Here is a 26,957-nt window from a genome sequence, read left to right as displayed (position 1 = left end):
GTTTTCATTTAAAATAACTAATAAATAATAAACGATTTTTTTTTTATAAATTTCTCTCTAATTTGAATTAAAGATAAAAATAAATAATTAGCATTTATAGCCAAAATATTAATTTATTAATTACGTAAATAAAACTAATTTTCATAAATTATAATTATTTATTAAAATTTGAAAAATAATTTGATTTCATTTGTTTAATCAATATTCATTAAAATAATTCTTAATATAATAAATTTAACAAACATGTTAAGCTAGTTATGCTATTAAGAATTTAAATTTTTTTATATATATTTATATTTAGAATATTTTTTTAATTTTAAAAACAAAATATTTTTTATTTTTAAAATTAGGATTTAGGGGTAAAATTTAGAGAGTTGTCTTAAATGATTTGGTAACATAAAATGTCCTCTTTTGATGACTAGATTAGGATATAAAAATAAAAAACAATAATAATAAAAAGATAAAAAAAAATAAAGAAAGTAGATGTATTAGACATGATTTATATATTAAAAAAATAAAAGTAGATCTAAAAAAGATTGGATTAGAAATTATTAAAAAATAAGCTTTTTTTTTATTAGATTTAAAAGTTTGAATTTGAATATGTCAAATAAATGATTATATTTATTTTAAAAAATAGAAATATTATATTCAGTTCAGAAAAATAAAATATTTAGGTAAATAGAAAAATGAAGAGTTAAAAAGACTCGGGTTTTATAGCAGTATAGCGCCTAGACAACTTCTGCTTCTCTGTCAGCTCTGTCAAGAATGAGGAGTTTGAATTTGAAAATGTCAAATAAATGATTATATTTATTTTAAAAAATAGAAATATTATATTCAGTTCAGAAAAATAAAATATTTAGGTAAATAGAAAAATGAAGAGTTAAAAAGACTCGGGTTTTATAGCAGTATAGCGCCTAGACAACTTCTGCTTCTCTGTCAGCTCTGTCAAGAATGAGGAGCGGGTAGCATAGGACTTCTCCTTCCTCCTCCTTCAGCTCACCGTTCAGATGGATTTGCAGCCGCTCTTCCTCGCCTTCCTCCTCTTCTCGTTCCTCGGCGGTGGAGCACCTGATCTCACCTCCGACCGTGCCGCTCTACTTGGCCTCCGCGATGCCGTCGGCCGCGCCGTGCTGCGGTGGAACGTCACAGACTCGCCCTGCACATGGCAGGGCGTCCGATGCTTACAGAACCGCGTCGACACCCTCCGTCTCCCCGCCGTCGGCCTCATAGGCGCGATCCCCACCGGTACCATTGGTAACCTCACCGCCCTCCGTACCCTCAGCCTTCGGTATAACGGTCTCTCCGGCAGCCTACCGTCTGACCTCGGCGGTGCCGGTGAACTCCGCAGCCTCTATTTGCAGGACAATCGTTTTTCTGGCGACATTCCTTCGGCCCTTTTCAAGTTGCAGAAACTTATTCGCTTGAATCTCGCCGGGAATGGCTTCACTGGCCAGATCTCACCGGCGTTTGGGAATCTCTCTCGCCTCAGGACGCTGTACCTTGAGAGGAATCAACTTGAGGGCAGCATCCCGAACATCGATCCACCATATCTCGAGCAGTTCAACGTATCGTACAATCGGCTGAATGGCTCGGTTCCTTCCGGGCTTAAGAAGATGCCTGCGAGTTCGTTTATAGGGATGTCGCTGTGCGGCGGCCCGCTGGCTCCGTGTCCCGGGGAGATCTCGCCAGGTCCGGCACCGGGGCCTGCAGGGATCCCCGGAGGAAAAGGCGGAGGCCGTACTTCCTCCGACGGCAGCGGAAGTAAGCTCTCTGGTGGCGCCATCGCTGGAATAGCTGTTGGATCGGCCGCAGTGGTGCTCATACTACTGATTCTTTTGGTGTTCGTGTGCCGTAGAAGCGGCGGGAGTAAGACTAGGGCAGTGGAGGCCGCGGCGGTGGCAGCAAAGCCGCCGGAGGCAGTGGCCGGTGGTAGGGAGAGGGGTGAGGTGGCGGCGGTGGCGGCTGCAACGGGAGTGGCGGCAGAGAAGAAGCCGGACATTGGTAAGAGGTTGGTGTTCTTTGGAAGGGCGGGAGATGGACAGTTTGATTTGGAAGATTTGCTGCGTGCCTCGGCTGAGGTATTGGGGAAGGGGACGTTTGGAACGGCCTACAAGGCATTGTTGGAAATCGGGGCGGTAGTGGCCGTGAAGCGGCTGAGGGATGTGAATTTGGTGGAGCAGGAGTTTAGGGAAAAGATAGAAGCGGTGGGATCCATGGACCATGAGAATTTGGTGCCTCTCAAAGCTTATTACTTCAGCAAGGATGAGAAGCTTCTTGTTTATGATTATATGTCCATGGGGAGTCTCTCCGCTCTGTTACATGGTAAAACCTCCTCTCTCTCTCTCTCCCTCCTCATCTCTACCCCTTCTACAATCACTAGTAATGACATTTTTTTGAGTAATTATGAAAGGACCTTTAAGGCATTGCTTGCTGAATATAGAATCATGTCACTGAATGATAACCGTTTTAGAGATAGGTTAGAAGGGTTTGCTTGTTTCAAGTTTATAATTTCCTTAACAATTATGTTAAAATATGCTAAAAACCTGGACTTGTGGGGTTTTAATACTTCCTTGATTTCGAAATTTAGCCTGCGATGAGAAATTATTAGGTGCAGCCACGGGACGGAGAGAATCGTCCGGTTTTCTCTCTATCTATAGTAAAAGTGCAGTTACTGTAGCAGATGCGCTTTGATTGCACTTTGACTGCGCTTTCTAGAGAGAAGACCGGACAGTTCTCTCCGTAGTCCGTTGGATGTCCGCACCTAATAATTTACCGTGATTGTTTGTAATTTTCTATTCTAATGTTAGTTGATATACATGGTCTAGAATCTAGGTTTGGGAAGTAAACCAAAATCATCACTTTCAAGCTTTTTGTTTTTGTCTATCTTTACAGCACCAGAACTGAGGACTTGGGCTTTGATTTAGTAATGTTGTGATGCTACTGAACTGTGTTGTGCGTTGCTATTCTTACAAAGGGTTACTCAAGAAGTATGTAGTGCCGCAGTTAATTTGTACTATGGGCCGTATCTGTACAAATGTTGCTACTAATTGAAGATAAATGATAGCTAGCAAACTTAATTTATTAGCTACTTATCATAATATTAGCTACTCAAGAAAATCAATTCGGTAGTAAGTACAGTTAATTATTTCCTAATCATTGTGCATTGCAGCTATATTTAAGTGACTTAACTCATTTATTTAGTAGATAGTTGTAGTTGGTAGCTACTAATTGAATGCTTGTTGTAGACAATCATGATTAATTGATTATCATTTAAACATTAATCAAAACATGGTATTATTAAGTCATCACTAATATATTGGTAATTAGTTCTATACATGTTTTATGAAATTATCAGCAGGTAGTTGAGCTATTAAATAATCATTATATTTCACATTATCTTATTGTATTACTTGAAACTTATTATAAAACTAACCCATGTGTATTTTTTGACTATTATGAAGAACTAATCAACTCATAGAATAAACATCCCTAATTATGCTTTTAATTGATTAATTAAATCTACAAAATAACCGTCTAGCTCTATTGCATATTTTTAGAGCTGATTACCATATTAAGTAGTGAATTAGTGATCTAATTATGTAAGTATCATTAGTTGATTAAATTTTTGTTGGTTATATTATAAATTATTTTTAAAGTAATCTCTCTTTTCTTTTAGAGTTAACACTCTATGAAACACTGAATGGGAATAATTGAAGAATGAGAATTCATTAAATCAGCTACAAATATGGATAACACCAATTATTTTGTTGATGTTTATTATCTTTTCATCTTCTTGCTCATTTCTTTCATTTCTCTTTCTCTCTTCCTTTGGTTAGATTTATTTTATCCAATAAATATTGCCGGGATTTCATAATTAGGTGGAAATTTGGGATTTGCCAAGGGTTGTTTTATTCAGGCTTTATGCTTTCTTGAATAGCAAACTCAATTTTAAGGCATTTGGTGAAACTAACTATGAAAAAAAAGTTCAATTGTATGTTTCTTAGAATGTTGGTTTAGCTGGATTTATAGAAAATTATTTTTGTGAAATTTAGCTGTTTCATTTTTTAAATAAACATCTTCATTATTTTGTAATTAATTAGTCAATATTTATAATTAAATTATAATGTTATAGCATCAGATAATTTATAATAATATTTTTTTTTTTCAGTCATCTAGTCACTCATATCAGTGCCAAAATAGGTTTTTTTTACCAAAAAACTTCAAATCTTATAGCATTTTAGGCTATCTTTCCAAGTATTTATCTCATTAAATATGAGATAATGTATACTATTATAGTATTATATAATTTATACTAATATTTTTTCAGTCATCTAGTCACTCATATCAGTTCCAAAACAGCTTTTTGCTGAACAACTTCAACTCTTATAGCATTTTAGACTATCTTTCCAAGTAGTTATCTGCATTACTCCATAGCACCAGCACAGCTAAACACATCGCAGCACAACACAACCAAACAAAGCCTAAAACCCTCTATTCCTAATTCAAAGGGTTCTATTTAAGCTTTTAGGTGAGAAGGATTAAATAATCTTTAATCTCTAAAATTCATCCAGCCACGGTACTATTTGTAATTTCTTATCATATATAATTGCATATTCTTTCTTTGTATTTGCCTCCTCCATGTAGTGAGATAAAGATTTGATGTTGTTGTTTCTTTGTATTTGCTCAAAGGATCTTGCACATGATTTTTTTTTTGTGTTTTGAATAAATGCAGATTCTTTGGCTAGTATATTTTTTAACTATAATTTGCAAGATTGATAGTGTTTCCTGCTTCTAAAGGGTCTGGGTAGGGATAAATTAATGCTATCTGAGTTGCAAGAGAGTTTCTCGAGCCTTGGGAAAATTATTACGTGCAGCGCCCGGATTCGTTCGGATTCGAATCCGAACGCGCCACGTTATGTGGGGCCCGGTGCATCCGGGTAACGTAGCGCGTCCGGATTCACCTTCAGAGGGTCCGGACACCGCACGTAATAATCTCTCTGAGCCTTGAGGTACATTATTTTCTATGGATATGTATGTTAATATGTGTTATTTGCCATCTTACAGGCAACAGAGGATCTGGAAGAACACCCCTAAATTGGGAGACAAGATTGTCCATTGCTCTTGGTGCTGCTCGTGGCATTGAGTACATCCATTCACAAAGCCCCACAGTTTCCCATGGCAACATCAAGTCCTCCAACGTCCTCCTTACCAAAACCTACGAAGCTCGCGTTTCTGACCATGGGCTCGCAACTCTTGTTGGACCAAGCACCACCACGAGCCGCATTGCCGGTTACAGAGCACCAGAAGTTACTGACATCCGCAAGGTCTCGCAGAAGGCTGATGTCTACAGCTTCGGGGTCCTGCTGCTCGAGCTGCTCACCGGCAAGGCCCCCGCGCAGGCCCTCCTCAATGAGGAAGGCGTCGATCTCCCGCGGTGGGTGCAGTCAGTAGTTAGGGAGGAGTGGTCATCAGAAGTTTTCGATCTGGAGCTACTTAGGTACCAGAATGTGGAGGATGAGATGGTTCAGCTGTTGCAGCTTGCCATAGACTGTGCAGCTCAGTATCCTGACAGTCGACCCGCCATGGCCGAGGTCGTAGCCCGGATCGAACGGATCCGTTCATTAACCGGAGCTACTGCCAATATCCAAGAACAGAGGCACCAGCAGCTGGAACCAAGTGACACTGAGGTCACTTCTAACGATCAGTCTTCTCAACTGACTGATTCTGTGGAGCATACCAAATCTGCAGGTGCGGATTCATGAACTTTGTTAAGTGTTTTAATATGTTTCTTTCATTTCAATTTCATTGGTGATCAGGTCAAGCGATTCCTCTTGGTTTTTTCATTCTATTATCGCAGTAGAGATTGTCCTCCATGTTTATCTTGTATTACTGAAAGATTTCATCCCTTCCAGGAGTTCAAGGATGAACTCCTTTCCTTTTTTAAAATTTTTTCCTTTGCTCTTGTTTTTAAACTAGGTGACCTTTTTCTTTTAGCTTTTTAGTCTGCTTTTTCATGGCAGTTAGAATGTTCTTGTTGTTGTTTGGAAGCATTGCACTGATCAGAATGATGTGATTATAAAATTGTGTACTCTATTATTTATTTCCAAGCCGGGTGTTTTGTTTGTGTTGTATATTTAGGGATAGGTTTCGTTTGAACGGCTTTTTTATTGCTTCTTACAGCAATTTTTTAGTATAAAAGTTTTAATTTTTGTACTAAAAAGATGTTTTAAGAAGCAGGAAGAAAGTCATCCCACACGAAGCTTTAGTTTGGGACTAAAAAACTTTATATTAAAAAATTATTCTAGAAAACAATAAAAAAATGATCCCAAATAAAATTTAAATGAGTTAATAATAATTTTGATATGATTTAAAGATTTGAGTGTTATAAAAATAAATATTAAATTTCTGATGTAAGAGCTTGGTAAGTTAGTAAGAATTGTATGGTATACATGTAATCGTCCCCTTTTTAAATCCGTTAAGATATTATTATTAGAGAAATATGTGACTTAAATGTTTAAAATTAGGGTTCATTACCTATCATTTTCAAAGTTTAGGGTAAAAGATTGGGTTAATTTTCAATTTAATATCTAATTAAAGGGAATTTATGTAAGATAAAAATGTATGTGAAATCTTACTACAAATATAGTAGGTAAGATCATCTCCAATCGAATTGCATATTATTGTATGCCATACGCGAATCGCTGCATTCGAATTTTAAATCTCACGCCAAAAATTGGTAGGTGAACAGTGCGACGTCAATATTGGTAGCGGACTGTTCACCTACACAAAAAAGATTACTTTCGCACTATGATTAGCTTCGCAGAAGCGCGTGAAACGAGAAAGAGATTGTTACCTTCACAAAGAAGCACGTGAAAAAAGAAAAATAGAGTTCCATTGAAGATAAGCTACGACATTTTGAAATATTTGGCTATTGGATTGTATAATAATGGTGGTTGGTGATTGGGTTCAATTTAATTGTTTTTCTCATTCTATTGGTGCTGATAGCTGTTGTTGAAGGAATGTTTATCTGCCATCTATCATGTGAAAATCCATTAATACCTACCTCATGAAAGTAAATTATAAATTTTTATTACCGCTAGCATTAGTTATAAATTATTGCATAAAAAAATTAACACAGGTCAAAGATGATGTTAGTTCCATTTGATTTTACTCTTTTCAATTTTTTTTTCAATATGAAAATGTTATGATTTGTTTGTAATAAGAATGTTGGGGAACTAAAATCACGCAGCGAAATGAGCAAGAAAAGAAAGCGAAGGAAATGAACAGATGTGGAACTAAAATCACATCAAGAAACTCACTATGAAAATGGGAGAAATTGTATGGTTCTCTTTCTCTCTCTCTGCTTGTCTCTCTTCACTTCTTGCAACATTTTGTACATAACTGACAAAGAGACATTTCAACTGCACTAAGGGATTGAACCATTCAAGTTAAATATGAAAAACGAGAAGAAAAATCGCCCAGCTCGACTCACAGTGCCGTGACGTGACGCTAGGGTTTGGAGCTTCGCAATGCTCAACTCTCTGTCTCCAGCTTGACTATCAACGTCACGACGCTCCGCTGTTTGTTTCCAACCAAATGCAGGCTCGAGTAATAACACCACATCATATTATGGTTTCACGAAAAGAAATGGTGACTCCTTGCAACACCCGATAAGTTCGACTGACGAAATTGAGATTCGTGTCAACAGCACAATCTGATTTTTGATTTCACACAAAACTAACAAAAATAAAATAAAAGCAAAATGTCAATATGTTAGATATTGTAAATAAAGATGTTTGGATATAATATTGTAAATTGTTTTTTTCAAATAAATTCAAGCAATTAAATTAATACATCTGATGAAAATGCTCAACCAATGAGAAAGCTGGATTGGGATGAAAGAATATGTTAGGTTGTCTCAGCCTGAATGTCTTTATTTTAATTGAAGAGTCTGCCTGTGAAAATGATGGTTAGTAAACCCTAAAAAATAAAAAAATCTGAGAAGTTTGAGCTGCCCATGCCTCCACTGGAAAGCTATGAATGCTTGCTTTGTAAATAAATGCTCCTTACATTTGTGCTCATTAAATAAATATAAGTGAAAAGTCTGTATGATGCTGATGAAGTTCACATGATTGTGTTGAGAAAATTTATAGCCAAAGTACATGTCAGTAGCATGGAGGATTCCATGGTTGACCTGAAAGCTTCTTGTTAAGAAGTTTTTTTAATGAGATGGGGTTGCATATTAGGAGAGATTATTAAGTGCGAAGTTCGGATTCAGATAATCATTTAGTTTTTTAATTCTGAACAATAAAAGCGGAGTAAAAACACACTTACTGAAACGCACTTGTGAACAATAATTGCATTTTTTTTTGTTCACGGTCACGTAACTGGATAGTTCTTTGGGTCCGGACTCCGCACGTAATAATCTCTCACAGATTAGTTGGTCAACATAAGAGAAATTACCCCTAATCTTACCCTCATGATCTTGCCCATGCTCGAATCCTCTAATATGGAAAAAAAAAAAAAAAAAAAAAAAAAAAGTTAAAATCGGTTTATAACAATCTAAAAAAAGAAGAAGAAGAAGTTAACATCGGTTTATAACAATCTAGATAAGAGAGTAGAGATGCATCTTATTTAAAAATTAAAAATATAGTACATATTATTTATTTTTTGGAAGACATATGCTTGAAAATTAATTTAAATCAAATTATTTCTATTTTTTTTAGTTGTGGACCGCATTTCGAAGCCCATCTTGACATAAATTGTTTGAATCTGGATATTGTTTGAATGAGATTCAAACCTAGTTTGAACCGATTTAGAATCTGGATAATGATGAAGCAGGTTTCCTTCAGTTGGCTTGGTTGGCAACCTTGGTGGAGGTTTCCGTTTTGCTGGATTTCGATTTTTGGATACTTCCTTTTATTCCTCCTTGGATGGCTCATGTCTGGCAATCAGGTGGCGATCTGAGTCTGTCTAACTTATATGTTTTCAGACTTTTGGCCCTTACGAGCATTATAATCCTGTTGTTGTACTTTTATTTTCATTGGCCTGTTCTTGTGCTTTGGCCAGGTATTATATTGGTCCTTTATATAATAAAATTTGCTTTAGGTTAAAAAAAAAAAGGTTTTCACATGATCACCACTTGCAAGAAGGGAACATGTGAGAAGGGGATTTGAAGACTCTTGTATGGGATCAATAATGTGTGAGGAATGATTTCATAGTGGAAGGTCGTCAATAAAATCAATGATGTGCGGACAATTTCACAATGGGAGCTCATTCGTGATCGTAGATGGGATCGAGGCATGTGAAGAGAAGGATTTAGCATTATAAGCTCGTGAGGGCTCACCAACTTGATATGATCTATTGCACACAAGAAGAGGAGTCCTTTTCTTTTTTAACTAAAAGGAGAATTTATTTCAACAATAAAGAAAAGATACAAGCAAATCCAACAAAGAACAAAGCAACACATATATGACAAAAATAGCCATGTCGGAACAACATATATTAACGAAGACACAAGGATACAAACCAGTCGGGCTCAGTTAATGGCGAACTTTCTGCAACCACCCAAACCGTAGGCAGGGGTCATCCAGAAGAGGAAACAAGTATCAGGACACACAGTTGATGTCACAAAATGGATAAGCATAGCCGCTCATCCGTAACAAAGGCCACCAAGCAGAATACAAAGATACACCACTAGTGATTGCCAATAAGCCAAGCCGACCAGATGGAGAGCAGAAAACCTCCTCATCATTGCCCGGGCCATGCTTGAATAGACGAACTTCAATAATCAGTCCTCATATACAAAAAGAGGTAACTTAATCCAAAATGAATTGCCGGGCTTCATTTTCCACTATTATGAGACATATAAAATCAAATTTTCTTAAGAAAAATAAGATGCATATGTGGATAAAAAATTATAGCAAAATATTTACCAAAAATAATGAAAAGATGCTGTTCTTCTTTATTTTTATTTCCATGTTTAGAATCAAAATTCAACCATTACAATATTTTGACTGAGTTTTTTTATCAAAATTTTCATCCAATATATGACGCTGTCAACCTTCAAAGTATTAGCCTATTAAAAATAGCGAAAAATAAAGGACACGACGCCTTAATTGAATTCGCTTCATAAAATTGACCATTTTTTGTCTTGTTGGAAAAGTAAGCTCACGAAATTTGAATATAAAAAGTTTTCCTTGTAAATTATTAATTTATAGCAAATTCTTAATTATCTATAAATTTATTATACATCAATCAATTTATAATAATCTGAATTGTTGTAAATTTGACATTAGTAGTTCAATAAGAAATTTTCAAAATCAACATTTGACCATCTAAATTTTGTTTTTGATGAAGCTACAACGGAATCAAATGTTTTGATGAAAAGAATCTAGACATGAAATAAGTGTCGTGATCCTAGTCGAAATGCACGTAAATTTGAAAGTACTATCAGGAATTTCAAGACTTCATGTGAGAGAGCAAATGATCTTCGAATATTATGTGCTTATGATCAATACTATGGAATAAATGAGCTCAAGATTGTTCAATACTAATAACATTACAATATTAAGTTGTATATAAATTGTTCTATGAATAAGAGAATCAATATGGATTGTATAACACATTGTTATTATTTTTAGAGAAAATAACTGGAATGTCTCCATTTAAAAATTTATAAATAGATATAATTTTTACATATTATGGGGAGAGGATTAGGTCACATGAAGGAATCTAGAAGAGAAAATTGAAAACCCTAATTGCCAATACAAGATGATTAACATCACAAAACAAGGTTGAGATAAGGCAATGCATGACTTTGACATTAATCATTAATCTCACCGTCGTCAACAACATTGACTCATAAGTCATTTCGACCTCAATAATATTGTCACCCAGCATTGCCAATGATGTTGACTAACATCAATAGCAATAAGATCATCAACCACTTTTGACATGAACGATGACAACCATAAATGCTAGCAAGTTCATCAATCAGATCATCTTCCTGTAGTTGTTTAGTTTTCTCTAACCTTTGCCTCATGCGACGATTCATGTTGTGACGTTGAGGCTTAGTCATGTCCTTTACTCTAGAAGATGACCCCATCTCAAGGATTATGAACATAAGCGTTGTAGGGTTAACATAAGACTTTCCCTTAGTCATGGCAACTGATTGGGGAAAAGTTAAACGTGAAAAAACTGAGAACTTAGCAGTTGCAAGAGTAATTACAGACCCACCCTTGATGTTGACCTGGAGGGGAGCTGAATTAGCATATTCAGTAGTTGCCACCACTTTAGATTGTGATGCAATGAATGTAATATGTAAGTGTATCCATTGTTTTGATATTAATTTTTACAAAAGTGATCGAATCTTCACCAACCCTTATTTTTATTGAGTATGATAGTTATTGCAATTATAATATATAGTAATATTATTTACAAGTAAATATTTTTTTCTCATGGGATCGATACTCTACTCTATCACTATATTACTTGATTTTGCGTGTATGCTTGCATATATTAAGTGGGGTTTTTATAATTTTTATATCAAAGAAAACCTAAGCTTTGTTTAGGGATTGATAGAGCCCTAAATAATATTCATAATTCTTCATGTTACTCCACCGGCCTCGATTAGTAGCTTGCAACTGCTAGATGGAAGCTTAGAAAATGTGAAGGGATGTGTGTAGAGGCAAAATGAAATAGGAACTAGTTTGGAGGTAGTGAGAGAAAGTCTAATTGATGGTATGAAGGGTTTGTACCTTTTGGCTAATTCAATCGTCCTAGCTCCCTTGGGCTGTTAGGATAGGTTTAGAAGACATCATTGATGCTTGCCAAGTGTCTCTAGGCAATTAGGAGGCATAGAAGGCATAAAACCAATGACAAAGAGTTGGAAAGTTTATTTTGTCCTTATATGGGGTGGAGACCGCTTGAGTTTGGTTAGGGCTAATCTAAAATCTAAAGTTTAAGATCCATTTAGAAGATGTTTAGGAGGTTCTAAAAGGTGTTTAAGCTGCTGAAGTGGCTTGATTTGGAGGGAAAGGGTATATTTTGGCAAAATTGACCATTTTAAGCTCTTGTGAGTGTTTGTTGATTGTTTGACCAATCAACTGTTCAAGTTGATTAGGAAAGTGAGGAGTGCAGTTGTTGTTGGGAGGGATTGTCAAGTGTTGGAAGTCATGGTGTGCGAGTTTGGGTGAATGGTCAAACGTATACATGGATTTGACCACACATGGTGGTTTGACCAAGTCCCATGGTTTGACCCAAGATGGGTTTGAATGCACATCAACCATGTATTGGGATAGTCTTGAATGGTTGAAGAGCTTGATTGGACTAAATTTAGTTATTAGGCCCAATCGGGCCATATTTGGCTAGATTCATGTTTAGATTACCAAGTCAACTGGCGACTGAACCATGGTTACTACTCAAGTCAAACTCACTAAAAGTGAATGCTCAAAATATTTTGATGAGTATCTGGGTTCTTTAGGTATTCAACTGGTGGTGATTGTCTTAGAGATCAATTGGTCTAGCCTGAGCTAACTCAAATGGTCAACTTGGTCAATCACCAACCTATGAAGCAAGTGATGCATGATTTGATATATGGAGCTCCTAGTGAAATGATTTGGACCATTATTGAGATCATGGGTGCTGGTACACTCGGTTAGTTAACTATAGTATAAGGTTGTTGATTGATGTTTGATCACTGATGATTGCAGTATATTGAAGTGTTGATTGAATATAGATATGATTTAAGTGCATGATTGAAATGTAGGGATTGATTGATTGGCTGGATAATTAATTTTTGCTCACTGAAGGTTGACTAGAAGTTTGATTGAAAGTTTATTGGATTGACTGATTTATTTATTTATTAAATATATGCAAGCTAAGTGAAATAGTGATTGATTGGTTGATGATTGACTGTGTATAATTGATTGATTGTTGGATGATTATCAACCATCAGATGGATGATCAAGAGTTTGGGGTATTTCAAGGTGATGACCTTATATAAAAAAGGTCAACAAAGACCAAATATATTTTTGAGTTTTCAAAGTTGCTATATAGCAGGCAAGATCATAAGATAAAAATGTATTTCCCCTAAGGCAAGTATACTAACTATAAATACTAGTTGCTAGATCAAGCATGCACCGGAGAAATTTTCATCTTAGTACTAAATGAAGGATAGTTCAAAATGAATAGATTTGACTTGTTGAGATGTCCAAAAGGTTTTCCATTTTAGAGGGAGTTTGTTTCTCTCCAAGAGATTCATAAGGAGAGTATAAGAAGAGCCAATGTTAGAAGATGTAGGTCCAAGGTTAGGGAAAGCAAGAGTTAAGGGGAGAAAAATTGACTTAGGTGAAGAGAAGCCATCAGAAGAGGAGAGGGCTTGAGGAGGGAACTTTGCATAAAGAGTAAGAATTTATGGATATTGTGATAGAAAGAAAACAAATGAAGAAGAAGGAAGAGGGAATTGATAGAGCATAGAGTCCACAAGTCTTAGCCATGGACAGTGAAAAGCTATACCAAATGAGTATATATAAGACATAGAGAAGTCAGTGGGAGATGCTGGGCGAAATAATAGTGATGATAACACCAGCTACCATGAAACAAATCATAATAAAAGCTCAAAACCCCTTCTTTTAAATTCCAAAGTAGATTTTTTCTAATTAATGAATAATGATGAGAAAATTTTATAAAGTTCATAAAGTTAAGATGACCAAGATGGCAGTATCATTATAGGAATATGTTGTATTTAAGGCATGATACATACTTATCATATTTTATTTTAAAATTAATTTTTTTTTAACATTCAGGAGGTAAAGTCTAGCATTTTTCTTAACATTGTTAATAGTAATTTTGGATAGTACAATCAGAATTCATAATGAGTAGAAAAAGAAATTTTAGCATAATTCATATCTTCGAAAACATTATCGATGACTAAGATATTGCATGAAAGTTTGGGAACTAATAAGGTTGAATTTGGAACCTTGGAATTGGAGGTGTTGCCTTTCTGAATGTCCATTACTTAATATAAAGATTATGATCACTCCTTAATCCTTGTTGTGTGGTTCTTAAAATATGAATGTATTTTTTAAATAATGAGATATTTTTTCATATGATTATACACTCTCAAGATTACATTAAATATTGAAAATTTTCAAAATTTGAATTATGCATTTTAAATCATACATTTTTAGTCATTGATTCACTGCTAATTTCTAATTTGACTGAATTTGTTTGGAATTAGTAATGCTTAATAGTTAATATCATAACATTTTGCTCTTATTTATGCAAAATAGTCCTCAGATTTAGAATCATTTTTAGTCACAGAGAAATTATGACATTATTTTTTTTATGTTTTTCATTAATATTCTTCTCATATAGCCCAACAAGTCACCCCTTTCATCTTGGAACAATTATTACGTCCTCTGACCGGACGTAGAGCTACGTTTGGCCGTCAATAATATGTCGCCACATGCTCTTACTCTTTACCGCGTGGCCCGACGACTTGACCCAGACCGGAACCCGGGAATGCTATGTTCGCGTACTGCGAGGTATTACTCGGTATTTGCTCGGTATTGCTCGGTATTGCTTGACAATAACGAGAAATACCGCTCTGTGAAGACAATTACCGAGAAATACCGAGTTGTATCGAGTTTTTCTTACCGAGTTTTTCTAGAAAAACTCGGTATTTGCTAGAAATACTGAGTTGTACCGAGTTTTTCTAGAAATACCGAGCTCGGTACCAAGCACAGTTCCGAGCTGAGTAGGAGGTGATGTGGCGCATTTTCATTGGACTCCGAACACATTCGGTGACCTGACCCAATAATTTGCGCTTGGAATGAGTGCATTTTGGAAATGCATGAGATATTTAGTTGGATGCAATTTAAATGTGATGGAATATTTTTTTTCTCAAGTTTTTCGAGAAATACTGAGTTGTGCCGAGAAAAACTCGGTACAACTCGGTATTTCTCGGTATTACTCGGTATTTGCTTTGTATTGCTCGGTATTTGTTCGGCATTGGTTATTGCCGAGCAAAATCGACCAATACCTAGCAATACCGAGTAATACCTAACAAAATCGAGAAATACCGAGCCATCCTCGGTCCGTTCCGGGTCGGGTTGTCGGGCCGCTCGGTAAATAGTGAGAACGCGTGACGCTATTCTATTGGCGGCCGAACGTAGAGCTACGTCCTGTGACCGGACAAAATAAAAGTTCTTCATCTTGAGAATTCACGGAGAAAAGTGTCCTTAAATATGAAAATTCATAATGCAATCCAGTTTTTGGTGCTTTATATGCCTCTCTCGATCAAAACTATATTTGGTACTCCCTCAATTTTTTTTTTCTTTTAGGCTTCGTTTGGGACGGCTTTCTTCTTATATTTTCAAACAGCTTTTCAGTACAAAAATTTCTTGAATTTAAAATTTTTGTACTAAAAAGTCATTTTAGAAAGCAGTATGAAAGCTGTCCCAAACAAAATCTTTAATGTTAAGTGGTTCACCTCCATGCTTTAGCTTAGAATTGTTTGACTTGCTGCATATTGCGTTTTAAGGCTCGTTTGGTTGCTCTATTATTCCTTTTGTAGATGTTGGTTTAAAAGCGGTTGTTGAGGAAATGGAGTTATAAAAAATGTTGTTTATATAAATTGGTGGTTGTTTGGTTAGATTGCTTTTGATATGCTTATGCAAACCTAATTAACTAATATACTTTGTTTGGTTGTATTATCAGCTTTAGTATTTTAGCCATAAAAGACTAAATTGTCCTTATATTAAAATTAATTATACGTTATTTATTTTCTTCAAACTCCGAAAGACTTTAACAAAAATAGAAAAATTTTAAAAACTCGTTAGCGTTGTATTACATGTTCTCCTTGACATCGTCGTTACCTTGATACTGTCGCTGGCATTTCTCGCACAAGGTATAATGATTTCTAAAACTAAAAAATCCCCAAATCCCGTTTTCAGGGTTTGCGGTGCAACGAGCGGACCACCTATACACGCTTTTTTTAGCGTTGTGGGAGGGAGCTCGACGCGAGGCTTGGGGCGAGGTGGGTAAGCCTCGTACACGTTTTTCTTAGTGTGACGGAGACACTACTAAGTATCTATGTATGTGCTTCTATGCCTACGATGAAATTTGTGAGCTTCAACGCAGGTATCTCAAAGACCCATACACGCATTTTGTGCCGTGGTGGGATTAAAAAGACCCATACACGTTTTTCGTGACGATCACAAAAGTGGATCCTCTATATTTTGTTTGGTTGTATTATCAGCTTTAGTATTTTAGCCATAAAAGACTAAATTGTCCTTATATTAAAATTAATTATACGTTATTTATTTTCTTAAAATTCCCAAAGACTTTAACAAATATACAAAAATTTTAAAAACTCGATAGCGTTGTATTACATGTTTTCCTTGACATCGTCGTTACCTTGATACTGTCGCTGGCATTTATCGCACAAGGTATAATGATTTCTAAAACTAAAAAATCCCCAAATCCCGTTTTCAAGGTTTGCGGTGCAACGAGGAGACCACCTATACACGCTTTTTTTAGCGTTGTGGGAGGGAGCTCGACTGAGGCTTGGGGCGAGGCGGGTGAGCCTCGTACACGCTTTTCTTAGTGTGACGGGGACACTACTAAGTATCCGTGTATGTGCTTCTATGCCTACGAGGAAATTTGTGAGCTTCAACGCAGGTATCTCAAAGACCCATACACGCATTTTGTGCCGTGGTGGGATTAAAAAGACCCATACACGTTTTTCGTGACGATCACAAAAGTGGATTCTCTATATTGGATGGATAGCTGTACGGATGTTCATCCCGCATTGGCACAAACTCTTTTTTTTTTTTTCCCCTTATATACTGCTTTCTTATCGTTTTTCTTGACTGACTTATGTGTGGGGATTGGATTGATTGGCCGACTCTTCTGAAGGTCTGTTGCTTGCCTTTACATGAGCATTTGACCATTCAATCCAATTTGGGGGAAATGACTTCAATCCCTTTCACTGTTTGCTTTTGGACTCCATAGGGGAGAAGGAACATTTGACTGTCTGGAGTGATATGGTTTGAATTCTTTTTTTTTTTTTATATATATTAATCAACCGACTCTGGGTTGTTAAGCTGGTAAGGTCAGCTTAGATACTGTATAGAGTCAAAGATTTGGCAATTGAGATTGGTCATCATGTAGTTCAAATCTTCTAAGGAGCTGTTTGGCTAGATGTCTTGGAATGGAGAGATTATTGGGTCCGGTGACCTGACACAACTTATGTTCGGTATTCACATTACTGAGCTCAGTATTGTGAAGTATTGAGTACCGAGCAGTACCGAGCTCGGTACCGAGCACAGTTCCGAGCTGAGTAGGAGGTGATGTGGCGCATTTTCATTGGACTCCGAACACATTCGGTGACCTGACCCAATAATTTGCGCTTGGAATGAGTGCAATTTGGAAATGCATGAGATATTTAGTTGGATGCAATTTAAATGTGATGGAATATTTTTTTTTTCCTTTTGTTTGTTATGATATGTTTAAATTGCATTGAAATACAATGAACAACAGTGGGTGGTGGAAGTGAGCGGTGACCGACAAGCAAAGACAACGGCATTTGTGGGCTGGAGGTGGTGGTGGCCGTCGGCTATGGCAGGCAATGTGCAAAGGTTGATGGTGGTGTGGATGGTGCTTGGTGTTGTTTAGAGGAGGTTTGTCACAAACAACGATGGTTAGCGGCAAATGGTGGATGATTGCGGGTTTTGATGGATGGTGATGAGTGATAGTAGTTGAGTGTAGTAAAAATTTTTTTGCGACGGGTGGCTGGGCAAGGGCGGAACCACTTGTTTCTTAGGGGGGCAAGGGCGGAACCACTTGTTTCATAATATACATATATATATTTTTAATATTTAATTATTTTTTTGTTGTATTTGCCCCCCTCAAAATTGAAGCTGGTTTCGCCCCTGTGGCTGGGCCTGTTGACTTTGTGTGGCGGCAAATGACAGGCGACCAGGGCTTGTAGCCTATGAATACAAATGACTGGCTTTGGTAGGCGGTGGCAATTTGTGGGTGGCAATGATGGCATGTAGTGGAAAGCAGTGGGCGATGGTTGCCCACATCAAGTGGCTGGCGGTGGTGGCAAAGGGTGCAGAAGATGATGTTGTGGGATATGAGTTTTCCTCGCATTTGAAATTTAGTCAATTTTAGCGAATTCCAAAATTCATCCAAAAAAAGTACTTTTGGGTAATCTAAATTCTAGACAAAGATGCTTTGTATTTTGTTTACTTTAATTAAACTCTAAAAAAATAATAACTCCTGAATTCATTTTTCTTTACACTTCTAATACTTGCAACCAAAATGCCCCTATCTAGCATGAGTTCTATGAAGTTTAGAAATGACCATACTCTCCACTGTGGCTCCAGTAATTGGTTTGTGGCAGCAATCGATGGGCGGTGGGCTGCGGCAGGCCACATTAAGGCTTCGTTTGGGACGGTTTTTTTATTGCTTTCTAAAACGGAGTTTAATACAAAAATAAAAAAAATTGTATTAAAACTCCGTTTTAGAAAGCAATAAAAAAACCGTCCCAAACGAAACCTAAGTGATGGGCAGTGCAATGGCAGGTGCAGAAGGTGATGTTATGGGTTGTGAGTTTTCCTTGCATTTGAAATTCACCAATTTTAGCTAACTCCAAATCCATCAGAATAAACATCATGGGGTATTCTACATTCCATACATAAATGCTTTGTATTTAGTTTACTTAAAACTGAGCAGTGAGCACTTAAAAAAATAAAACTCGTCATTCCTTTTACTTTACACACACAGCATTTGCAACCAGATAACTAACATAAGTTCTATGAAGTTGGGTTCTATGTGAGGCATTTCTGTCAAATTAGAAGCGCAAAATTGCTTCTTTAGCAAGAGGGGTATAAATGTGTTGAACTTGAGCTAGCGCGCTTTCTATCTGTATTCAGAAGAAATGTTTTTTGTCACTTCAAAAAAACATAACCAAACTGACATGCTGAAGATTGACAAGGAAAATCCCTCTTCGTGTATCTGAAGTGATTCTTTAAAGATAATCTCACACTTAAATTGAATTTTGAGTGCTCTTACATTCATGAAATCTTATAATATTCGTACCGTCGTTATTTTTGAAGCTGTGGAGGATCCTGAACATTGCTTGGAACATCTTAAAGCAATTGAAGCCTGGTGCAGATTTCAATAAGTTTCTTTATTAAATCTAGAAAAATGTCTATCAACATTCAGTTTTTTCTATGAAGTTATAAGAGTTTACCCAAGCTTCAGCACGTCATCTTGCGTTCCACTTGTTTGCTGCTGTGGTGGGCTTAATTCAAGATCAGTTGATGTGGGACTAAGAGAACCGCAAGTGGTAAATCCTCCATTAAATCTTGCACTTGCATCAACCTAACAATAGATTGTCATCTTCAGGCAATATATAAAACTTTCTATCTTCACTATTATGGATATACTGGCCTTGCAGTTTTTTTGTTAATGATTTTTATTTCTTTGATGAACACTAAGGGGCATAAATGAGCTGAAGCTTGTGCAAGCTCAAGTGTCGTTCGGCTCAACTTGTTAAGCAATTAAGTAAAATTTTATTATTTGTGTTTGTGACTTATTATAGAGCTAAATATTGAACCAAATACAAACAACTAACTTCTCTAACATCCTTAATGAATACCTGTTGGTGTAATTCCATATTTTCTTGAACATAGGGGTTTATCTTTTTGTAGATATCCATGTACTTTCTGTCCATAATCCTGACCTGTAATGGATATATTGAGTGGAGAAGTTGAGAGAATCTTGTATATCAGATTTATGATGAAAAACTACCTTCTGAATTAGCTCTTGAGCTTCATCAATTAAAACTTGGTCCTGCTAGAGATTAATAGATGAGTAGAATCAATGAAATGATGGCTGTAACTAGACATGGCTTAAAGTATCAGATCTAAAGACCTTCTTTTTTCGTATTGCATGTAAACTTGCTTTTAGCTGATTCTCTAAGGTCTGTAGATCATTGAGACCTAGCCCGTTAACATCACCCATCAGCTGCCTGTAATCATCAGTAAGTTGTTCAGAGGGGGAAAAGATGTTTCAAGATCTCATTATATGAATAGATTCATTTGATTAACATTCTCATTTGTTAAAGTAATCTTCTCTTGATGTGACCATGCAGTTATCCATTGAGATTTGAAAATAATTTCTTACTGTTTCATACATGCATTATATTCTTGCTATTATGTATGATTTTTTTCATCGTTTATAATGTTAAGCCATGTGATCCTGTCTCTTATGTTCCCAACCCCGGATAAAATGGTTATAAAACCTTCTTGTTTAAATTATTCTGTGAGGAGACCAGACGTAGAACACGTCCGGAGACCAACCAGAATGCGCCACGTCAGCGGTACTGAGCAGCGGTACCGAGCGAAGGGGTGACGTGGCGCATTTTGGTTGGTTTTTAAACAGCGTTCAACGTCCGCAAAGAATAATTTCTCTGTTTTGTGGCATCATCTTCATGAAATCAAATTCTCAAATAAACAGAATTCCAATTTACACTTGTGTTCTTAGTGGCTTAAAGAAAATATTGATAAAAGTATAGCTACACAAAGCCTGGTGAATTTAATTATATTCCATCATTTTACTTGTGTTTGAGCGTCATTGCATCCATACACCCACTTACCAAGTTTGTTATGTGCGTAGATTTTCATGAGTACTTCCTGACCTTAATATTGGTTTCTGACATTGTCAGAGGAAGGAGACTTCTGATATGTTTTTTGACAGGGATAGTTGAATTTATCAGCTTTAGTGCGCCTACATCATTCTCAGCTGAGAGCGCACTACTAGGAGTGCTCTATGCAACATCTTTCATTTGCATTTGTGAATTTTGAATAAACATACATGAACCTGATGGCCTTAAAATTCAAGATATTATTAGAGAAACTTTTTGTCTAATTGCTATTTATTTGACATTATTGAAAGTATCTACCTTCTACTCTTCACAAATCTCTCTCCCTACTACAAAAGAAAATAAATTGAAATGACAAAAGGAAAAGCATTTGCTTGATGGATCTTTCTACTTCATTTATTGGGGGATTTACATACATAACACAAAATTTTTGTGTGTTCATTCTCCTAAATTTTTATATTTACTTATTTGTCATTCAAATCTCTAAATCAACTAAAAAATATCATTACTATTAACTTATTTAAAGCAAAACCTACCTTTTTATGCATTTTCTTTGATGTCATTTAGACAAAGTGGTATATGAGTAAATACAAAATTTTGGTGTTAGTCATGTGAATACATGAGAATGCAAATATGAAATACCCTTAATTTATTTTGTGCTTTAATAATTGGGCTTGATGTTTTTGAAAAACGAGGCTTAATCCTTATTAACTTAGAGACCGGGGAAGAGATTTCATTTTGAAGTCCTCATTCAATAAAACGGAAAAGAATAGTTTGTTTATTATTTAACTGTTAAAACTATATTTTTGAAACTGGCTCATTTTGGTAGAACGTCATTCTTGCTTTTTTTTAAGCTTTTTATAAAGTGGATTTACAAGCTATGGAAGAAGTTAATTTGGAGGATTAAAATTTGATTAGCATGTAATCTGAACAATTATATGAATGATTGAGCGCTTCATGCAGTTTGGAAACACTCAATCCTAAATATCACAGGCATTACAATCTGTCAAATGCTTGTTTTGATAGCAGCTGATTGGTAATCTTCTTAAATTAGATATATTTGTAAAATTTTACTGATTTTGTTTTTGTTTTTTGTAAAAACTTATATTTTCTTCTGAAGTTCAGAAGAAAATTGCAGTTAATAAGAAAAAAATTAAATAAAAATAGAATGTAATTCCATTTTTTAGTGTCATTTTTAAGTTATATTGAGATTTTTCGTTTTCTTTTCGTTTGTCAAGCATCCATATATACAACTAAACTCAGAAAATTTTTACCACCTTACCCTTTTGTCAATAGAAGTTGCTGTGAAGTAACAGCTACAAGAACATGTTGAGAATTTTTTTTTACCTTGATGATGAGAATAATAGAGAAGTTCAGGAGGTTGACTGAATTGCATTAATCCAAAGTCTCAAAGCTGTTATAATTGACTCTTTGTAAAAGGAATCTATTTTAGTTCTTCGGTAATGAAGTGATTAATGAGTTACCTCTTACAAAGAGGATGGCCCTTTCATGATTTTCCCATTTTTATTTGCTAATTTTTGTTATTCATGCCATGAGGTACCCTGGTGATTATTAAGCATGTGGCATAAATATTTTTCAACTTTGATTCTATCAAAGCTTACTTTAAAGTATTTGAAAACGGTATAATTGTGACAACATGTGTAATAACTAAAATATGTAAAATAAATTTTCTAGAAAAATATGAAAATTCTAAATTAGAGCGCTTTGGTGCTGATCTGGTGAGATATATTTATAAATATCCATGACAAAAATGCATTCATGTTTCTTTCCGCTATTCATTGATAAGCTCTAGTTAAATGATTAAAATGAAATACGGATGTTATTCTTCTAATATAGATCCTGGAGTGTCACAACGACAACATGCATTGTTGCATTTTTTACTATCTTACAATTCTACCAAAGCAAGTTTATTTTACCATTTGATTTTACCAGGAGTAAAGATCTTTAAGCTGTTTTCTGATTAAATGAGACTATTTTTTTCTTTTTTTCTGGTTGAATCAAAACAATAATTTGAAAATTCACGCTGGTCAACCTTCATTTTTTCCTCTAATATGCCATGTGTCTAACATTTTTTCGTACTCTAGGGATAAGAGAAGTTACCGATAATTTTCTTGCAAGTTATACAGTTGCTGCCTCAAGCATGTTGCTTCCCTCCGCCAGAACTAGTGGACAAAAGCAAAATCAGTTAGTACGTCTAATACAGATACGGTGAGGCAATCAGATCAAAACAACATTGTTTGCAAATAATAGCAACTGGGTATTTTTGTAGTACTAGTGGATGGCATTATGAAACAAGATGCTGCTGTATCAGCTATTTGGTCAATTTACATAACAGGTACTGTGTTGAACTTTGTAATATTCTTAGCTATAATGTATATCTAAAGACTGTTTGCATGCTAAAACATCTTTTAGAAATTGCAAAATGCTAGTTCTGCCATAGAAGCTTTCTTGTTCTCGGTTAACTCGTCATTCTTCTTTAATTAAGACTTGAGGCCCTGTATGCTAAACATCATTATTTTGATTATTATGTAAATGATAATGTTACAAATAATCTACTGCCTAATGGTGATCATGTTTGCAAGTATCAAGAAGATACTCAGCTTAAGATCAACATATTGATGTGTATTGGCGGTTTTAGAGGAAACTTAGGAATCTATGGAATTGTAAAGTTGGCGGTCCATCATTGTGGACAAGGTGGCAATTCATGGGCCTCTACAAGGGCAAAAATCTCCAGTTTTTTTCAGGAAAATAAAGGTGTCAAATTTGTTGAATATCTTCATTTTTTTCATAGCCACAAATATAGAAAAATGATTAAACCTTGTATATTTATGAAGTAAATATATGCAAGTTCTAGAATATCTTTCTTATTTTCATAGCTACAAATATAGAAACATGGTCAATCTTTATATGTTTTGTTCTTGTACTTTTTTCCATGTAATTAATAGTTTTCACAGGTAGCTTAATAAAAAAAATGGATATAGACGAAGTCAATGAGATCATACAGTTTTTATAAAACACTCTATTTAACAGAGAATGACAGTTCATATTGTACATGTTCATAAAATAATTATTATAGCAGATGATAATGAAGAGAAAAAATGCTAAAAATCCTCACTGACTATTTGAGATCATAAGTGGATAAATCAACTTCAGGATATTGCATTGTTTGCGAAATTTTGTAGCATGGAGAAGTAGGAAATAACATGTGATCTCAAGATAAAGTGCTGAATTAAATTTTAGAGCAATTGCCCATGGAATATGTAATCTATTATGGTTAAAAAAATTATACTTGAAGATCTAAAGAAGATTAAATGGAAACGACTTTTATAGTGATAGTAAGTTTGCTATTAGCATTGTTCATAATCTGGTACAACATTATCAAACTAAACTCGTGGTGGTACATAGGCGCATAAAAAAAGTGAAAAGTGAAATGATTTGCTCTTCTTATGCTTCAACAAATAGTCAACTGGTGAATATATTCATTAAAGGGCTTTTTGCAATCCTAGATTAAAAAATATTTTGGTTTTATACATCCCTTTTGATAGCAATGGGTTGCATCGTATAAGGGTACCTTGTAGACTTTGGGTAAATGTTTGTCTAAGGGGATATATTTGAGTCCACCTTAGCTAACAAAGGACTTTGTGCCATATCGATTATATCCTATTGATTCATTACTTAAGGATTTAGAATCATAGGCGAACATGCGGGCTCTAGTCATGACCTTAATTTACTGGTACCATTTGATGATAAAATCACCCGGTCAGAGAGCCCCGATCATAACCTTTTATCTAGGGTGCTATTTAGTGGCAAAACCACCGGTTAGAGGACACGTGTCAGGTCCTTACTGATAGGAGATAATTTGATAATGAATCATAATAATATTCTAGACTAAACATTTGCTATTTATGATCTAAAGTGATTTTTAAATTTATTTACATCGACAAACTGTTGCGAAAGGTGGATTGATTTTTTACTTTAAGTGCTTGATGATTTTTTTTTAATATATATATTGAATTTTTTAAGAGCAATAGATTTAAATTTGAGCCCCAAATAATTAACTTTAAATTTTGGGGGCATTTCTTTGAAATTTATGTAGACCCCTTCGGTTGAGATTTGCATTCAACATGACTATCATCGGGGGTTTGTGTATTATCATTTCATTAGTCGAATATTGTCAACTATATTTGCTTTCAAATAGAGGATCGGGTTTAGCTCCTAATTTTTACAAATAGAGAATCCCGTTCCAACTTGCGGTCTTGGCCCACCTATGTGATCACCAACGTGAACAACACCCGAGATGCTGCCTCCGCACACTCAGCCCGACTCCACCCGTGCTTTTGCACAAGCACAGCGCCTTGATCCAACTACACACCATGCGACACTTTCGCGCTCCCGCACCATGTGTATGTTGCCCGTCACCGCTTGCGACACCCGCATGACCTGCACTCCACGCCTTCACGCGTGAACCCAGGCACGCGAGCTCCCGTGCGAGTGTCTACCTGTCGGTCCCGACTAGGCTCTGCTCGCGCCTGGCGCGGTGCCTGCTTGCTCCACTTTTGCGTGCCCTGATCACCTCACCCATGAGAGTCAGGCGCTCGTCTTTGATCCAAGCACAATAGGAATTTGCCTTCCATGTTATGTTCTTGATTACAAGAAATTCTCCTCCTTCCCCTTAATCAACTCTACCTTGCTCTGATACCAGTTTTAGGATCTTGGTGAGTAAGGAAGATTTCTTGGATGAAAGAAATGGAGAAGGCAGGAGAGAGAGACAACTGGGAAATAGAGAAAATCTTTATTACGTGGCTAGGATACCAAACTTATTACAATCATTTCTATTTATAGAACAATAGAACTAAAGAGATAAAATGCACCTAAGGAACTACAAACTTAAAGCTGGACCAATCACAGCAATAATAAATAATAGTAACATATTTTACAATTATGGGAATTACAAAGATATCAGAAATGGGGATTAAATGCAAAGACTCAATAGGTTAATTTACCTGAATCTCTGAATTTGAATGCATCACTAGGTGACGATCCTCTTTTATCTTGCTGTATCGTTCAATCACCGATTTCATGCTGAAATAGACGCGATAAGGATTTTAAGTTTTGTTAAATTTGTATCTTTGCATTGTTTAGTTTATGGACGCTTTCTATCAGAAGCATGGTAAGATGAACTTGCATGTACACTACCTGAATATAATCAAATTAGAAGAGTTTATTTCTTTTCCTTTTAGACTTTACTCTGCTAGAAAACTTTGAGACCTTTTATTTATTCATTTCTGCTAAGCATCCTTCATCTTCATCATCATTATTATCATTCGCCCTTTTCCTAAGTATTCAGTTTCCGACATACAATTCCTCATTTAAATGCTTAATGAGTACGATGATGTTGTCCTCTCTACACGAAAAATTATTCTGTGCGACATCTCTGATCGGAGACCAATCTGTCACGTCACCTGGTCTGAGCACCAGTTTGGAGCAAATAATTAATATGGCGTGTTCTGATTGATCTGTGCTTTACCTGTACTTTTGACATACTTGATACATTCTACATACCAATATTTTATTGGTGTCTGCTAGGTCCGGTGACCGGAACTAATAAATTTCCCAGAGGTCCAGACTTCTTTCTCCATACTAAGCAAAATTGATAAATTAAACCAAGATAAAAAATGAACATTCGTTCTCCTTCTAATACATTAATTTGAGGGCCTAATCAGACAAGAAAATCATATTGTTTACTTAATCCCCTTTATATAGATTATGGATAGTCTACCTATGAAGAGATGACAGTAACATAAGTGAAGAAAAAAGAACCTGGTGCTGGCGAAATCATAGAGCCTATCTGTGTTGGAGAAGACGATAAGGCCGATCTCTGCATCACAAAGGACGGCAAGCTCTCTCGCCTTCTTCAGCAACCCATTCCTTCTCTTCGTAAAGGTCACCTGCCTCGTCGTCGTGTTATCAATCCTCCTTATCGCGATCTTCCCTCTTCCCATCTCCCCTCTCTCTTTCTCTCTGTCTTTCCTTTCACCTTTCTCTCTCTACCGGAAACAATGGAGGCGGGGAGATGAAAGATTCTAAGTTAGACTTTATTTATAAGAAGAGCTAATGAAGGAAGGACTCTTTCAAGTTGAAGGGAGAGATTATTTTATTTTATTTTATTTTTTTCTTGTTTTCTCTCTTTGTTTTGGTCAGGTTTGGAAAAAATTATTTTGTGGAGATGTTGAATGCTGTTCGGAGACCAACCAGA

At 35.8% G+C, this 26,957-nt stretch overlaps 2 protein-coding genes across 2 annotated transcripts; one reads left to right on the top strand and one right to left on the bottom strand.

Annotated features, from left to right (window-relative positions):
- Positions 1-902: 902 nt before the first annotated feature.
- LOC110094746 (probable inactive receptor kinase At1g48480) lies at positions 903-6,107 on the top strand. The gene is made up of 2 exons (XM_020820057.2): positions 903-2,322; positions 5,065-6,107. The coding sequence occupies exons 1-2, from the start codon at positions 1,008-1,010 to the stop codon at positions 5,760-5,762; spliced, it is 2,013 nt and encodes a 670-aa protein (XP_020675716.1). The 5' UTR covers positions 903-1,007; the 3' UTR covers positions 5,763-6,107.
- Positions 6,108-19,263: 13,156 nt separating this feature from the next.
- Positions 19,264-26,703, bottom strand: LOC110094731 (MADS-box transcription factor 23-like). Its single transcript, XM_028695573.1, has 7 exons — positions 26,522-26,703; positions 25,705-25,783; positions 22,802-22,863; positions 19,951-20,047; positions 19,828-19,869; positions 19,676-19,759; positions 19,264-19,398 (listed from the first exon to the last, which is right to left on the bottom strand). The coding sequence occupies exons 1-7, from the start codon at positions 26,701-26,703 to the stop codon at positions 19,264-19,266; spliced, it is 681 nt and encodes a 226-aa protein (XP_028551406.1).
- Between the last annotated feature and the right edge of the window lie 254 nt (positions 26,704-26,957).

The sequence above is a fragment of the Dendrobium catenatum genome, unplaced genomic scaffold, assembly GCF_001605985.2.
Source record: "Dendrobium catenatum unplaced genomic scaffold, ASM160598v2 fragScaff_scaffold_659, whole genome shotgun sequence".
NCBI lineage: Eukaryota > Viridiplantae > Streptophyta > Magnoliopsida > Asparagales > Orchidaceae > Dendrobium > Dendrobium catenatum.
This window is presented reverse-complemented; position numbering and strand designations above follow the sequence as displayed.

Excerpts from the sequence above, each read along its gene's own strand:
- LOC110094746 (XM_020820057.2), top strand. The coding sequence starts at position 1,008 with ATGGATTTGCAGCCGCTCTTCCTCGCCTTCCTCCTCTTCTCGTTCCTC. Across the intron at positions 2,323-5,064 it reads TCTCTCCGCTCTGTTACATG|GCAACAGAGGATCTGGAAGA; the intron begins GTAAAACCTCCT and ends GCCATCTTACAG.
- LOC110094731 (XM_028695573.1), bottom strand. The coding sequence starts at position 26,703 with ATGGGAAGAGGGAAGATCGCGATAAGGAGGATTGATAACACGACGACG. Across the intron at positions 19,870-19,950 it reads ATGCAATACGAAAAAAGAAG|GACCAAGTTTTAATTGATGA; the intron begins GTCTTTAGATCT and ends AATCTCTAGCAG. Across the intron at positions 19,760-19,827 it reads CTCAAGAGCTAATTCAGAAG|GTCAGGATTATGGACAGAAA; the intron begins GTAGTTTTTCAT and ends TATCCATTACAG.